Source organism: Gobio gobio (assembly GCF_949357685.1).
Source record: "Gobio gobio genome assembly, chromosome: 6".
Classification (NCBI taxonomy): domain Eukaryota; kingdom Metazoa; phylum Chordata; class Actinopteri; order Cypriniformes; family Gobionidae; genus Gobio; species Gobio gobio.
This window is the reverse complement of record NC_137102.1, coordinates 7,552,526-7,570,624: the sequence shown is the minus strand read 5'-3', so window position 1 is coordinate 7,570,624 and position 18,099 is coordinate 7,552,526. Positions and strand designations below refer to the sequence as shown.

General features: G+C 37.1%; 1 protein-coding gene across 1 annotated transcript in view; it reads left to right on the top strand.

The window, feature by feature from the left end:
• The first annotated feature begins 2,243 nt into the window (after window positions 1-2,243).
• Window positions 2,244-18,099, top strand: part of colec12 (collectin sub-family member 12) — a 59,171-nt gene continuing 43,315 nt past the window's right edge. The window contains exons 1-2 of the mRNA XM_079819873.1: window positions 2,244-2,845; window positions 10,699-10,749. Of these exons, the coding sequence (XP_079675999.1) occupies window positions 2,839-2,845; window positions 10,699-10,749 (58 nt within the window). The 5' untranslated portion in view covers window positions 2,244-2,838. The remainder of the gene's footprint in view (window positions 2,846-10,698; window positions 10,750-18,099) is intronic.

Sequence of the window (18,099 nt, the reverse complement as noted above, 5' to 3'; positions counted from 1 at the left end):
TTCTCAACAATCCAGCGGGATGTCAAATAATTAATCACGGATCCCTGTGGCAATGGGATTTAGAGAGAAATGCACAGAAAGAACAAAATGAGCTGTGTGCTTATTAAACCCGAAGGGAGCGGAACAATTGTGCAAGCAATTTTGAGCAACAGTCAATGCACGCAAAGGACTTTACACTTGGCAGTCTTGGGGTTCAGAGCTAAAACGCTGGCATACCTAAGGCGTTTATTTGAAGAAAAAAAAGCACACAACTGATTGAAAAAGAGATTCAGTAACACTTTCTATAAGAAACATTTATATTTTATGTGAAATCCGATTATTATATAAATATAAATACACACTCATTCATGTATATTTAAGAAATATTTGCATGTATATACTGTTAATATTATGTAAAAAAATGATTAAATATATACATGCCTGTGTGTGTATTTATATATACATAATAATTATACACAGTACACACACATATATTACGTTAACACAAACTTTTATTCTGAGTGCAATTAATCGATTTGACAGCACTAAAAATAATATAGATCTATACAAATGTTTCATATAGAAAGTGTTATTGAATCTATTTTTCAATCAGTTGTGTGCTTTTTTCAAATAAACGCCTTATTAATGCCAGCATTTTAGCTCTGAACCCCAATAAGATCTATATTATTATTATTGCTGTCAAATCGATGAATCGCGTTTAATGGCATCCAAAATAAAAGTTTGTGTTAACATAATATATGTGCTAACAAATACATACATGCATGTGTGTGTATTTATATATACATAATAATTATACACAGTACACACACATATATTATGTTAACACAAACTTTTATTTTGGGTGCGATTAATCGGGATTAATCGATTTGAAAGCACAAAAAATAATATAGATCTATACAAATGTTTCATATAGAAAGTGTTACTGAATCTATTTTTCAATCAGTTGTGTGCTTTTTTAAATAAACACCTTAGGTATGCCAGCATTTTAGCTCTGAAACCCAAGAAGATCTATATTATTATTATTGCTGTCAAATCGATTAATCATGATTAATTGCATCCAAAATAAAAGTTTGTGTTAACATAATATATGTGCTAACAAATATATACATGCATGTGTGTGTATTTATATATACATAATATTTATACACAGTATACACACATCTATTATGTTAACATAAGCGTTTATTTTGAATGCAATTAATCGCGATTAATCAATTTGACAGCACTAATTATTATGTTATTGTCATATAACACATAGATTTCGTTGTTGGTCATGTGTTTTAATGCATTATATGTTTTAACACATCTTGATCTTTTGTAATGGATAATATTATTGTCACACTGAGGTAAGTTGTTATAATAGTACCTGCCTTAAAGGGATAGTTCACTCATAAATAACCATTTTCTCAGTACTTACTCACCCTTAAGTTTTTTCAAACCTGCACGAGTTTCTTTCTTGTTGAACACAAAAGAAGATATTTTGATGAATGTTGGTAACCAGACAGTTGACGGCACCCATTGACTTCCATAGTAGGAAAAAAATGCTATGGAGGTCAATGTGACGCGTCAACTGTCTGGTTACTTCTTTTGTGTTCAACAGAAGAAAGAAACTCATACAGGTTTGGATCAACAAGAGGGTGATTAAATGATGAACATTTTTGGGTGAATTATCCCTTTAAACAGCCTATAGGCCTAAGCTTTTCAGGATAAATTTAAAGTCAAACAATTATAAAAAAAATTGCTAGAGAGAAAAAAATCTAATTTTTGTAACTGAAATTTGGCTCAAACCTTATAGTTACTGATAAATAACTTTATTGTGTGACAACAAGCCCCAGTAAATAAATTTAAAGGGATAGTTCCCCCCCAAAAAAATTTATTCTGTCATTAATTGCAAACGCGTAAGACCTTTGTTCATCTTCAGAACACAAATGAAGATATTTTATATAGCTCTTGGATTTCACCAAAAATATCTTCATTTGTGTTCTGAAGATGAACAGGTCTTACGGAGTTGGAGCGACATGAGGGTGAAGGACATAATTTAATTTTTTTTGGGTTAACTAACCCTTAAAATGTGTTAACAAGTGTTTTTTTAAACTCAGGTAGGCCTACTCATAATGCTTAAACTTCCTAGCACAGTTTTAAGCCATCAATTACAGTGATGAATAACAGAACTTTGAAATCTACAATATAGGCCTACATAGTAGTTTGAGTAGTAATGTTTACTATACCGTTTCTTATTACAGGTTAAGATTTCACAGTACTCTAAGCCCAACAATAACTAACTCGTGCTACGTGTAAGACCCTCCCATGAGCCAAGAGGAAGTTTAACTCCAGATGCGATGCAGCAGCATTTTCAGAGCTTCAGTGTAGAGGAGGCTGGCGCTGCTGCTGCTGCTGCGTTTTACCTGGTTTTCCTTTAAGAGATTAAGTTCATGTAGAAAACAAGTGGACTAGCAGACACCCTACGGACTCCCAACTTCTCTCTTCTCGGGTTGCAGCCAACAGGCAGAAGAGGAGGCATCCTCCTCACTCACCTCAAGTGAATTTCCATCGTGAACACGTTCTCAAGGAGAGAGGGGAAAAGTTTGCTACGACTTGTTGAACATCGGTGCCCAAGAGTTGTTTTTTCCCCCCTTTAGTGTCTTACTTTTTACAAGTTTAGCGCCAGTCACAGAGATTGAGGGGTGAAAAACACCCTACGCATGTTTCAGGTGGAATATTCGCATCTGTGAAACTTCAGCGAGCGCTATTCTTGAGTCCGCGCTATTGTCATGAGATTGATGTGAAGTTTGTGAACGTTTGGCTCGTGACGGAACGGTGTACCACAGTTGAACCACAATGAAGGGTAAGATGTATTTCAAATAATAATCCTCTGCGTACACATTTTTTAGTGGTGTGTCTTTTTAAGGCAAGTCTCTTGAGTCTATCCACGCGTTTCGCTCTTCAGTTTTCTGCGTTTCTTTCTCTTGTGAGAGGAATGTGTTAGTCCAGTGCATGAAACATCTGGTTGCGATTAACTGCTCGTGGTGTCTAAGGTTGGCGGATTGTTTGGCTGAACTGCCACAAGACAGCTGAATAGAAGGATCTACACACACACAACCTTTCTGACCGGCTATTGTGTGGGATGTTCAGTGACATTGTTTCCTTTGGGCTATCTAAAAAGAAAAGAAAGAAAACGCGTGGCCACGTTACAAATGAAACATCTGTCAGGGTGTGAAGACATTCCTCCAAGGGTTGAAGAACTTGTGAATTATATTTTCTGAGAACTTGTTCAGCTTTAGAGACTTTAAAGTGTTAATGTTGAGTTTTCAATGTTGAGTTTGGATTTATAATTTGTTTTAATTAAAGGCGCACTGTTTTTTTTTTTTTTTTGAAAAATATCAAAAATGTTAAAGTTAATATTATAATAATGTAAACTGACATAAGACTAAGATTACAGATATCAGTCTTCTAAAAACAGCTTTTTGATTCGGCATAAGGTGGGTCCATCCTCATGGATGCAAACATGTTGAGATCACGTGATCGGCTGTGTTAGTCAATTTGCTCAAAATGAGTGCAAAAGTGTATACATGAGAATCATTTAAAGGAACACTTCACTATTTTTGAAAATAGGCCCATTTTCCAACTCCCCTAGAGTTAAACAGTTTAGTTTTACCGTTTTCGAATCCATTCAGCCGATCTCCGGGTCTGGTGGTAGCACTTTTAGCGTAGCTTAGCATAGATCATTGAATCTGATTAGACCGTTAGCATCTCGCTCAAAAATGACCAAAGACTTTCGATATTTTTCCTGTTTAAAACTTGACTCTTCTGTAGTTACATTGTGTACTAAGATGTAAAATGAAAAGTTGCGATTTTCTATTCCGATTTGCCTAGGAACTATACTCTCATTCCTGTGTAATAATCAAGGAACTTTGCTGCCGTACCATGAACCATCAACATCAACATGACAACCTGCTTGCACAGAGAGCGCTGGGGACTATTTTCATTGCGCCGCTGCACTCATGGTACAGCACAAAGTTCCTTGATTATTACGCAGGATTGAGAGTTTAGTTCCTAGCCATATCAGTAAAGTCAAGTTTTAAATAGGAAAAATATAGAAAGTCTTTGGTCATTTTTGAGCGAGATGCTAACGGTCTAATCAGATTCAATGATCTATGCTAAGCTACGCTAAAAGTGCTACCGCCAGACCCGGAGATCGGCTGAATGGATTCAAAAACGGTAAAACTCATGTTTAACTCTAGGGGAGTTAGCTGTTAGCTATATTTTAGTCAGTGCTCAAAATGAGTGCAAAAGTGCATATATCAGAATTTTTTTAAGGAACACTCCACTATTTTTGAAAATAGGCTCATTTCCAAGTTAAACAGTTGAGTTTTTACCGTTTTCAAATCCATTCAGCCGATCTCCGGGTCTGGCGGTAGCACTTTTAGCATAGCTTAGCATAGATCAGTGAATCTGATTAATAATGCATAATAATCAAGGACCTTTGCTGCCGTCCTATGGGTGCAGCGGCGCAATGATATTACGCAGCGCCTGAAAATAGTCCCCAGCGCGCTCCCTATGTAAGCAGGTTGTCACGTTGGTTATGTTGACGAAGTTAGCCTATTTTCAGGCGCTGTGTAATATCATTGCGCCGCTGCACCCATGGTACGACAACGAAGTTCCTTGATTATTACGCAGGAATGAGAGTATAGTTCCTAGCCATATCGGTCTAGAAAATCACAACTTTATATTTTCCGTCGGTCTTAGTAAACGATGTAACTCGAGTCAAGTTTTAAATCGGAAAAATGAGCGAGATGCTAACGGTCTAATCAGATTCAATGATCTATGCTAAGCTATGCTAAAAGTGCTACCGCCAGACCCGGAGATCGGCTGAATGGATTCGAAAACGGTAAAACTCAACTGTTTAACTCTAGGGGAGTTGGAAAATTTGCCTTTTTTTTTTTTTTTCTAAAGTGGAGTGTTCCTTTAAAAAAAAAAAAAAAGAATGAGAAAACAAAAACAGACCAAAAGGTAAACAAACAGATTCATTGTTAATGAGCAACAGCAACACAAATGTTTCATCCTGGCTGGTCTAAATATAAACTTTTACAACATTGGGATGAATAATAATTTTGGGATGAATAACAAAAACAAAAATGTACTAAGTGCAACTTTAAAAGTGTCATTCTGAGGTAAGTTGACCTGTGGAAAATTAAGAGTCAGAATTATATAATTAAAAAATGAAAGGGTCCTCTGTATTTGTTCTCCTAAGAGCCAAGATGTTTTCCATCTTGATTGCACGCAGCAGAATTAAAACGTGTGACTCAGAGAGCCACTTACAGTGAAAACAACCCCACATCTCCCCATCCTGAGTTTTTTGGATGTCCAATGACCAGATGTTCTGACAAACACCAAGCTCTCACATCACATTTTTGTGCCTTACGAGTTATGCAACATTTAGCCGTTCATCTCATTTTCAATCAGAATGCTGCCATCTAGTGGAAATTTCAAATCTCAACACAACTTTTGTTTGAATTCACACTGAACTAAAAACAATAGGCATATGATTGGAGGCTATATGACATATTAACATTGACTGAATCTTGTATCAACTGGAATTTGCAGTGCAATTTCCAAACAAATCACTTCTGAATTTGTATCTAAAACCAGGATGTTGTTGCCAAAAAGAGACAAACTGTGGTTTGCCTGGATTTTGCAAACAAATGAGACACTGTAGCTGTTTTTGGTTCCTCGTTTGGTTAGATAAATGTTTATTTACCATGAATCAACTTAAGACATTAACATATTAATGATTAGTAAACAGAGCAAAAGGCACATGGAAATAACGTAATAAGAGTGTTCAGACCACACACAGTGAAATGCGTTTCCTCTGAGCAGGGGTCATGCACGGTCTTCTGTGATACTCCTCCATGCATAACATTTTTAACCTTGAAGGTTTTATTTCAAGCAATATTTCTCTTGCAATGTCATGTTTCAGGCTGTGGCTTTGTACAAATGTTGTTTTTGGGGTGTGTGGGAGCTTTGTTCCTGTGCATTTCCCAGAGTTGTGTTGTTATTTTCAGCAAAAAGACTGAAATAGCTGTCAGCATCAGTCCTCAAATCTTTGTCCCAAGCCTGTTTGTTCCCTAGTTTTCCACTCTGAGGTTTTTACGGGTTGTGAATATCTGTCCAGTTGGATTGTAGGACATGAGGTCGCACTCTATGGGGTTTCTTAGCGGACTGTTCCCCCGCCCACCTGCGGTTCTTCCCCTGGTTTAGTATCAGAGTGAGGGGGAGTGGGCTCCAACTACAGAAACATATGTTCTTTCTTTATTTTCTCTGGCTTTGGACAATGACACATAAAACCGCCTGGAGTCACCCCTCTCCATTCCCATGAGCATGGTAGCCACATGAGAGAGCGCTCGAAGGGAGCCTGCGCTCCAGGACAGGAACAGGAAGTAGAAGATGGTATCGTTTAGTTAACTCATGAATGGACCATCCTGGCCAGTGTTATTTCAAGAATCGGATGCAGACCACATGCTTTTTATCATTCCCAAACGTAATGTTGTGTGTTTGTTTATGTTATTTATCTCAGCATGATATGCTGACCTTGTTTATTAGAAAACATATGAATATATTTGGTGCTGTGTTTGGTTTATAATGTATACTGTAGTGTAATTTATAATATTTTACTTAAGCGATATACACTACCATTCAAAGGTTCGGGGTAAGAGATTGAATTAATACATTTATTCAGTAAAGATACATTACATTGATCAAAAGTGACTGTAAAGTCTAGGATGCAACAATACAGTTAGTCCATGGTTCAATACATACCTCGGGTTTTTAACCACGGTTTTCGGTTCGGTTCGGTTCGGTTCTGATGGCTTGTCACATTAGTTTTTTTGCTATTCTATTCTTAGCCAACAGGAACAGCAAGAGGTTTAAGGGATAGTTCACCCAAAAACGAAATTTTTATGTTTATCTGCTTACCCCCAGGGCATCCAAGATGTAGGTGTCTTTGTTTCTTCAGCAGAATACAAATGAAGATTTTTAACTCCAACCGTTGCAGTGTGATAGTCGTATGATGCATGTCAATGGGGATATTTTAGAGTATGAGAGTAAAAACACATAGACATATGAATCCTTATTAAACCATGCGGCTCGTGACGACACATTGATGTCTTAAAGGGTTAGTTCACCCAAAAATGAAAATTCTGTCATTAATTACTCACCCTCATGTCGTTCGACACCTGTAAGACCTCCGTTCATCTTCGGAACACAAATGAAGATATTTTTGTGTAAATTCTGATGGCTGAGAAAGGCTTCAGATAGGCCTCCATTGGCATTCAGTACATTTACACTCACAAGAGCCATAAAAGGCACTTAAAACTTTGTTACAAAGTCTCACCACAGTGACTCTACAATAATTTTACGATGCGACTACAATAGTTTTTGTGCGCAAAAAAAAATCTAAATAATACCTTTATCCAGCTTGTTATTGTCTTCCGTGTATGCCTCCACGACGCATGCGCGAGAATATGACGTAGATCCGGCGTTCGGACAGATGACCCAGAAGGGATTTGTTTACAAGCAGAGGAAGACGCGCGTGTCTAAGCTGTTGAATTCTACATTGATCGTGCTTTAGGTCTCGGCGTAGTGCTCAAAATGGGGCTTAAGTGTGCATTTCATGGATTCCCGAACGCTGGCGCTACGTCATATTCTCGCGCATGCGTCGTGGAGGCACACACGGAAGACATTAACAAGCTGGATAAAGGTGTTATTTTGATTTTTTTTTGCGCACAAAAACTATTGTCGTTGCATCGTAAAATTATTGTAGAGCCACTGTGGTGAGATGGACTTTGTAACGACGTTTTAAGTGCCTTTTATGGGTCTTGGGAGTGTAAATGTACTGAATGCCAATGGAGGCCTGTCTGAAGCCTTTCTCAGCCATCAGCTTTCAACAAAAATATCTTCATTTGTGTTCCGAATATGAACGGAGGTCTTACGGGTGTCGAACGACATGAGGGTGAGTAATTAATGACAGAATTTTCATTTTTGGGTGAACTAACCCTTTAAGACACAAAACGATCGGTTTCTGCGAGAAACCAAACAGTATTTATGTTATTTTTTTACCTCTTATCAGACGAATGTCATCTAGTATTCCCAGCGCCATAACTTCCGGCGAATAAGGTCAAAATACTGGCATGATCAAAGATATATAAACGTAGATGCATCCTTCGACCGATCTGCGCAGACACTAATGAGGAATCCATGTATATGACCGTGCCTGTATTTTGCATGTATTTTGACCTTATTCGCCGGAAGTGATGGCGCGGGGACGGCTGATGCAGAGCCATAGAAAAAAATGAAATAATTTTTTAAATATGGATATTTTTCTTACACAAACGCATCGATTCACTTCAGAAGGCCTTTATTAACACCCCGGAGCCGCGTGGAGCAGTTATTTGACGGACAAATGCATTTTTTATGGACTTCAAAAACAGAGCAACTATTACTGCTATTATATATATATAACTCAGATTTTATTCGTCTGAAAGCAGAGTGTCATATACACCTTTGACTTGAGGGTGAGTAAATCATGGGCTAATTTTCATTTTTGGGTGAACTATCCCTTTAAGGAAAAAAAATACTATTTTTGTTATTGCAATACTCTTTCTTTATTTAACTTAAAAGCCTTAAAACTTTCTCTTTGTCTTTTGTTGTTTTATTAACATTAAAGGGATAGTTCACTCAAAAATGAAAATTCTGTCATCGATTACTCACGCTCAAGTTGTTTTAAACCTGAATAAAGTGCCTTCTTCTGTTGGAAAATATATTTTGAAGAATGTTGGAAACCAAACAGTTGCTGGTCCCCATTGTTGGAAATAATAATATGGATGTCAATGGCTACCAATTAGGCATGTGCCGGTATCAATTTTTCATGTTGCGATTAATTGCTGAAGCTTTTATCACGGTATACGGTATTATCACGATATTGAAATAAGTTGCAAAAAAAGTGTTGTCATACTATAACAGGTTAAATCACTTTCTTATAACAAAAGAACCAAACATTTAAATACAATAAAGCAATACACAAAAATGTATAAAGTAAACAAATATTTAAAACAGATCAAAGTGCAAAAGAATAATAAAGAACAATAGGTATGCTGAAATGTACATTTAACTAAGATTAATAATATTTATGCTTTAGAAGTATTTTTCATTGTCAGTTTGTTAATGAAGGAACTAATGTTAAATACTGGAGCCTTGTATAGTGTGTGATTGAACAACAGTCAGAACATATTCAAACAATATCTAGGGCATGTAATTTAGTCCAGATTAAAATATAAAATGCAAGTTTGAAAATGAATAGCCTTAAGTCTTTAAGTATTATGTATTAGGTTATGTGATTACTGGGGAAACTGCTGCATTTCTGCTGTTTCCCGTCAGCGCCCTCTGCTGTCGAAGAATGAATGTGCACTTCAGCGCGTCTCCTCATTCCGCCATGTGCTCGGCTCATGCACGGTCTATTTACATCAGTGTGTGTTCCTCTTTGACGTGTTTTTCATTTTAAACGGTTGATGGGTAAAGTATTCTTAAAATTCATTCTAAAAATCTGAATAATTCGTAATAAATAATTCTTCACGGTATTTTGAAGTGCCCACGATAACTATATTGTGCATGTTCATTATTGCGGTATATCGTATTACCGTTTACCGGCACATGTCTACTACCAATGGTATTCAACTGTCTGTATTCAACAGAAGAAATGAATACAGGTTTGGAACAATATTAGAGTGAGGAAATAATGAGTGAACCGTCCCTTTAAGGACAAGCGGCAGTATGTTCACTAGACTGCGCTGCTGTCAATTTAAGACCTGCACGCATCCAATATTACAGACACACGCCACTTTTACATAAATTGACATAACCGACTGTGTTTATGTATTGTAAACCATGTTTGTATTTGACAGTATTAGCGCAGTAAGACTACTTAGTCCCGTAATCACGTGTTTGACAGGCTTTTAGTGCACTCACAAGCACACAAATGAAATGTTTAACGGGTAAGGCTTAAAAAACGCATGCAAAAATGGACGTTCGTGATTCCTCACTTCACCGCTCTTTTAAAGTGTGAACAGCATTGCAAGCGTGGCTAAACACACCTAACTTTAGTACATATTGATTGGATATTTGCTCATATCAGCGTGTAGGCACACTCAAACAGAGCCAATTCGGAGAGAAATAAAAATAATTAATAAAATGCAAAATCGGAAGAAAAAAAAAAGCGCAATTCACAAGCGCGTATTGAAAGTGAATGCCGTACCGAACGGTTCAGTATTATATTGAGAATTGTGGCATCCCTAGTAAAGACATTTACAATGTTAAAAATAGAATTATATTTCAGAAAAATCTGTTGTAAATTGTAATAATAATTCACAATATTACTATTTTTTATTTTATTTTTGATCAAATAAATACAACCTTGGTGAAAAAATCTTTCAAAATCCAAACTTTTGAATGGCAGTATGTGTGTATAGCGTTAACCTAAAGTACATTTTAACATTATTTTTAATATATATATATGTATATATCCAGTCTAACTATTATTGTAATATTATATTTGAGTGTCAGATATTAGACTATTAAGGCATCGTGTGATTAGCAGGCATGTAGCACTTGCTATGCTAATATCATTTTCGTTTGTTCCTTTTGCAGACGACTTCAATGATGAAGAGGAAGTGCAGTCTTTTGGCTACAAAAGGTTTGGTAAGTGTATTACAGTGCCTGATGAATCTGCAGTCAGTTCATGATCATTTTCTTCATTCTTCTCCATATGTCAGCTTGGACGTGTTTTCAGTGTTTGAAAGGTGAATTGGTCAGGAAAGCAGGTTGTAAGTTACACAAGGTCATGCCCTGTTGTCTAGCGCAGTTGTTTCCCCTCTGAACATGTGCTATTATCATTAGCCCATCAGACGGATGTTTTAGTGGATATATCTGGATGCCTCAGTCCCTTCTTTGCTTTTTTCATTTGACTGTTTTATATTTGATCATTCTGGAATATGTTTGAATGATTTGCTTTTTTGTCTGCAGTCAGTTACCTCGAGGATTTGATTGTGAAGTTCTATGTCACATTATTCACTTTGATACTTTCATACCCAGCCGACAGTCAACCATTGAACGAGCATCTGTCAGGCTAGTTTTTGAGGTGTGTTCCACTCGTCATGTTTTATCAGCAGCGGGATCATTGCTGAGAGAGATCCTCAGATTGGTGGTTCAGTTTAGCAAACGAGAATAAAAGCGAGGGATGAAAGTCAAAGTCAAGATGGCACCAGACAGAAGTCTGTTCTAATTTTACATCATCTTACCTGAGCATTCCTATATGAAAATATTTCCATAACAACATGAGCTGTTTGGAATAATAATCCCTTTTTGAATGATGAATACAGACTATTTATACCTGCTGATATAGACAGTTATTTCCTTACACGCAGCCGCAGAACCCACATGCTAGTTGGCTGTAGTCTTTGCGTTGTGTTCAAACGCAGTTTTTTGGACGAGACACAGTCTTAGCGAGACGACAACACAGTTGGTTTTCCTCGCCTCTTTGACATTGGCCCTGTCCCAAATGGTCTTTCGGTCTTGTGGACTTACAATGGCCACGAGACCGCAGGGTGCCCCATTTGTCATTTTAGGTCTAAGAAGGGTGCTCGCGAAAAAATATCAAATGGGAGGAAAAATTATTTGTCAATGCTTTTGCGTTCTCTCGCCAATGGTTTGCGTTCCCCTGACAAAGTTTCTCGGCAGAAAGCACAAGTTTTTGCGAGGAAGCACAAAGTTTCTCAGGGGAACGCAAAACATTTGCGAGAGAATGCGTAATTTTTCCTCCGTCTCTTATTTTTTTCCTTCACCATGTCCCTTTAGGGCAGGGGTGTCCAAAGTCGGCCCGCCGGCCAAATGCGGCCCGGGGATGATTTTCAAACGGCCCGCAGCTTGTCTATTAAAATATATTATATGTGGCCCGCCACGCATAATTTACAAACTGTGCAGTTTCACGATGTTAACGCAAGGTGGCAGTACAAGACTTTAGGCCAGGGAAACAGCGCCAAAAGCGGAACGAAACAGCGCTACTTGTGCTCTGCGCAACTCGCCAGCTCTGACTCTGAACAAATGTGTTTACCTGCCGAGTGTCTTGATCACGCGCCCACTAAACAGCCAATGAGAAGTGTTCGAGTTCAGCGCAGAGGTCTCCGGTACGAGCTGCGAATCTCTCTGTGATTTTATTTCATTTAAATCCAGTTAAACAGCACTGACTTAATCAACAACACTAACGTGCAAATCAGCTGAGCCGATTCAGTTCAAATACTTTTCAAACAACAATTCACCAACATTTATCATGAATTTACTGTGGTAACACCACCTGTAACCGTGGTAATTTGTCAGAAATGTAGGTTAATATCTAATTTTATTTAATTTGTAATGTAGACATGTATTAAATTAGTAATAAAGGCCAAATTGCAGACTATTTTTGTCATAAACTTGCAGTTTTGTACATTTGTATTTATATGTTTATAGACTAAATACCATAAAGCCATTCTAGATAAAAAAATGCTGTCATTTAGTATTTTTGTCTTGTTTCTACTTTCTAGTATAAATATATCAAAAAATTCTTAAATCAAGATGCATTTACTAGAGAAGTGAAATTACATTAGATATTTTTTCTTATTTTCTTTAAAAAAAAAAAAAAAAAAAATTGTTTTTGGTTAAAACAAGCAAATATATCTGCCAACGGGGTCAGACATTTTTTTTTTCTGATTGGAATCTTGTTTCTGTCCCAAACAGAAACAAGATTATTTTTCTAATCCATTGGCAGATAATTCAGTTTGTTTCAAGCAAAAACTCAATTCATTTAGATTTTTTCCCCCAGGAAAATATACAATTTTGATTTTCTTGATTCTTGATTTAAGAATTTTTAGATATTTGGACTGGAAAAAAGACAGAAATACCAAGTAAGAAAAGTACCTGTGGTGATCTAAATAGAGCACTTGTTAAATTTAAATAAGAATAGAGTTCTAACTCAGTAATAATATTTAAATTTCACACATTAACACTTTTTGGTTGATGAAAGTTTTACAGATATTGTTAAATATCTATACATACATTTACATCTGTGTCCTATCTCAAGCTACTCTATGGTCAGTTCAAGCTTTTGTCAAATCTGTCATGTTTCCAAGAAACAAAATATTTCATTTATATATATATATGTATATAATAGAAAAGGGACCGGCCCCCGGGTATGTCCACAACATCGAATCTGGCCCCCTTTTAAAAAAGTTTGGACACCCCTGCTTTAGGGGCTCAGTAGAAAGAACATTTGATTTGTTTTTTATTATTGGACAAATTTAATATCGGACATGTATCGTCCATAACATGAACATATCTATCCAGAATTGTAATATCAGTGCATCCTGAGTGTTAAATATACTCGCATACCACAGTTGACTGGCAATATTATAAAAATGTCAAGGCTTTGTCTATATGCTGTAGGAATGCATGCCGAAGATGTATGTTCGTTCAACATCTGCTCGAAACCTTCTTCATTTTAAGAAGTGCTTTTGTTTAATTTCGCCACTGTGTCCCGCAAGTGATGCCTCCAACAACAAATCACATTAACTGTGTAACTCGATAGTTTATTACCTTTGAATGAAGGCATTTGTAAATGCGGTCTTTGGTGGTCCAGAAAGAGGTTTCAGGTTTCTGTCGGAGCTACCACCATCCATCTAGCAGTTATTAAAGCAGCATGAGTTATTTCCCAGTTTGACTTAGATTTCATTTCATCCAGAGTAATAATGTGCCGTTTGACCACTGAGGGAGAGGAATGAGTTGATAAAGGGCATGAACATTAAGAGTGTAGCTCTTAAAAGAGGTTGGCCTCAAGCCCACAGTTCATTTGTCACGGCAGAAGAGTGGTACCAGGTGAATTTGTCATACACCTCATCAGTTTTGAGTACTTTAGTGGAGTGTTATGTTAATTTGACTGAATACATGTGATTTAAGAAGTCTACACTTGTGGTTAGGTTTTATTTTATAAATCTGATTTTATGATGATCAAGTCAGAGTTAGAGTCAAGTTTAGGGATTAGGTTTGGATTAACTTTTCATGGGGCAATAATGAATGGAAGAAATATAATGTATTATATTGCAATATGTTTGAGCAGAACTGCAGCCCCACAGTACACAGAAATGATCTACAAGGGTTAGACGTGCATGCTCATTTCTTGGCTTGATGGCTGTGAGGTAGGTTTAAGGAACGGGTGAGGAAGTGAGGGGAAGGAATCCAGCTGAATGTGTAACTGCTGCGTCAGCGCTGGTGGTTCGTGAGGTCCACGCAGAGGTGTGTGCCCTATTAAATAAAGTGGTTACACACCCCTTTTCGCTAAGCCAGTGCAGTCACAGACAGAAAGTGGGAAAGCATGGAAACTATTCTAGCTGCTTCTCTCTGTGGCAAAACCAGACAATCAACCCCATCTGTTTGAATCAGTCAGCTTGATTTTAACACATTTTCACTATTAAGTTGATTATTTTCCCCTTCAATCAAAATATCAAAGTGCTGCCAGATATTTGGCAAAAGTTACTCTATCCTTCAGTGGAATAGAAGGGAATCCTTTTTTACTGTTTTATAAGCCGCTGACATGAAAATATGGTTTTTCGGATGGTTTTCAATGCCACTGGGAAAAAGTGCTGGATGGGGAAGTAGATGTAAGGCAATACAGAAAGAAATCATTTTAGATCAATTTGAAGAGAAATGAGCATTACTGCAATTTAAAGTCTGGTAGTAAAGTGCATGAGCTACTCTTAATCGCTCGCTCAGTAAAATCTGAGGAGGAAAATTATGGTGGGATGTAGTTTTCACACTACAAATGAAACATTTTCTTAATCAGTTTCTCTTGTTCTCTCTCTCTCTCTCTCTCTCTCTCTCTCTCACACACACACAAGTTTTTTTTTTTATGGGTACATTCCATAGATACATTGATTTTTATACTGTACAAACTATATATTCTATTCCCTTACCCATACACACAAACCTCACAGAAAACCTTTTGCATTATTACATAAAAAAAGAAGTTTTCCTTATGGCGTGACCAAAAAATGGTCCAAACATTTTGTCCCCATAACGTAGACCAAGACCACACACACACATAAATTTTTATATTTATATCGTTTTATAATTTTTAGGGCTGTCAAAAGATTAATCGCGATTAATCGCATCCAAAATAAAAGTTTGTGTTTACATAATATATGTGTGTGTACTCTGTTAATTATTATTTAGATATAAATACACACACAAGCATGTGTATATTTAAGAAAAAAATATTATTTTTATATATAAAACATTTATATTTATATATATATTATAGATTATATAAATGTATATACAGTATATACATGCAAATATTTCTTAAATATATACATGAATGTTTGTGTATTTATATATAAATAATAATTAACAGAGTACACACACACATATATTATGTAAACACAAACTTTTTATTTTGCATGCGATTAATCGCGATTAATCTTTTGACAGCCCTAATAATTTTTTATTTAATAATTTTTTCATTTTTTTTATTAAGAACCTTCGCAATTTGAAAAAATAAGCAAGTAATGACCATAGACTGTAAATAAATATGGACGTAGTGTCCTTGACATAACCCATAGGACTCTGAAGAGCAGTTTTGAAGCGTAAAGTAGGGACGAGGGACATTGCGCGTCACTCCCAGATAACAGAAAATGGGCAAAGAGGCGGGACGTGGGCGGAGCTGAGGTGATGTAATGACTAATCAGACAATCCACCTGTCACTCACAGTGGCCACACCCTTAATTATGCAGAACTTTAAGGCTTTATATAACGTAAACTAATGAGTTATAAAAAAGTTCACCCCCTCACAGTCGTCATGAAGGGCAAAATTAGCCGTATAGACCAAAACCACAAATTGTCCCAGACTGTAAACATGTGTTCTTCTGCTGTAAAGTTGGGCATTTTAACATGAGCTCAATGAGATTCTGCTCCTTCTGGAGTCTGTCTCTAGTGGCCAGTCGATGAATTGCAGTTTAAGTCACTTCCGTATTGGCTTCAAGAGAAACTGGGGGAGGTTGCCGCTTGGTCATTCCCTGTTTCTATATTTTTCTGACAAATCAAGAAACAAAACCAAAAAGAAAAACAATAAGGCTACGTCTACATTAATCTGGATAGATTTGAAAACAGAGTTTTCGTTTCAAAATGCTCTCCGTCCACACAAGCGTTTTCCAAAAGTGTCTCATCCACACTGAAATGTCAGATAACAGCAAATTCACTTTACTGTGCATGCTTAAAACATCATAAAAGCTCACTGAGATGATACAGACATCATAAAAAGTTATCCTCAATTCTTCTGGCAGGATAATTTTATTTAGCAAAATATCTCACCATTCACTAATGCGTCCAGGTTCCTCCTCTCATGCTTTTCCGCAGGGCAGCAAATGCGAGTACATATTTTGTCATCCTGCCAGGACTGTGATATGAAGTGTGCAAAGTAACTGTGTGAAAGTGAAAAGCACATAACTGGCAATAGCGTTATTAACATACATATCTATTGGTACAATATGCGTCACATGACTAAACCATAGGCCATAAAAAAATATGGACTACACGTCTTCACTGCCTTCCACTGAAGGAAAGTGAAGCCGCCAACGTCCGAATATGCCGCTGACATCTTGCCCAGATTTGGGACAAAGTCTGTGCAGTAGAGAGCAGGAAGTAGAGCCGTGATATCTAAAGCCCGCACACACTCTCACAGATGCAGAACAATTCATTATGCTGGTGTGAAATAAACAGTTATGGAAATGTAGAAATTAAAGCTAAAGCTCCAATCTCCTCCCGAAAAAAGTCCATTAGTGCCTCAGTGACAGCTTCACTCAGAGAAGCCGTCAATCTCAGCTGTCAATCATGATGTCACACACCCTGTTCTTATAGCATCAAATAACTAACTAAAACTAAACTTATTTAAAAAACGAACACTTGAAATGAAATCATCGTGATAAAAACTGCCTAAAATTCAGTCGGCTTCAGTTTTCAACGCCAGTGCGGCAGGCTTGGACAATACACGCGTCATCGTTTTCAAATACTTCCATCTTCACGTTTTAAAATGTATCCATTTTGGAGAGCGTTTTCAAAAAGCTTCGTTTTCATGAATAAAAAAGCCGTCTCAGTGTGGACGAAAGGCCAAAACCGAGAGAAAAAGATACGCTCTCAAACGAAAACGAATTAGTGTGGACATGGCCTAAAATGAAGAATCTTTCAGGATATTATGTTTGTTTGTTTGTTGTTTTGGGGTTTGGGTTTATGCTTTTAAAGCACAAATTTAGTTGAAAAATAAGCTAACAGAATTGAGTTTCTTTAGTAAATCTGTCACTTTTCTGTATCTGTTTTGTAGTGAAGAGCATTTGATATAGTATATGTTTGTACTAGAGTGAGTGTTTTTGATTTGGCTCAAGTTCTTTGTGACTAGAAGAGAATGTTTTCGGAGTTCTTGCTGAATGCCCCCCCCAGGGTCTTCATGGCGTTCTGTAATGCTGGCTTGAAACGTGACATGCTTGTGTGTTTTCAATATGCGTGCAGGGGAGGATGGAGGTAGATATAGAAAGATCATTTGCCTGTCCTTCAGCCAACAGGGTCTGCGGGATGAGCTGTCAGGGGGGTCTGGAGGATCTTATCCTTATCTCAAACCTTGTGTAACCTGGATTAGGAGAATGCCACACAGTAATCAGGTTTCTTTTAACAAATGGCCGCTTCCCAGCAGGAGGTTCATAGCATGGGCTGTAAGGATCCTGGAAAGTGCTTGGGTCAACGCTGGGTCAGTTGAATTCGCCTCTTTAAAAGCACCTTTGCTGGAGCTCTCAGTGGTGGAGACTCTTTGGAAGGAGAGATAAGCAGCCACGCAAATCTGAACTGAACAACTCTTTGTAGTTTACATAGTGAGTATTTATAGTAAATCTTACGTGTTTATGCTGAATTGTCTTGTTGTTGAAGGCCTTGACTAAATTCCTGCTTCTCAGTAGTCCATTTTTTTGTATGACAGGG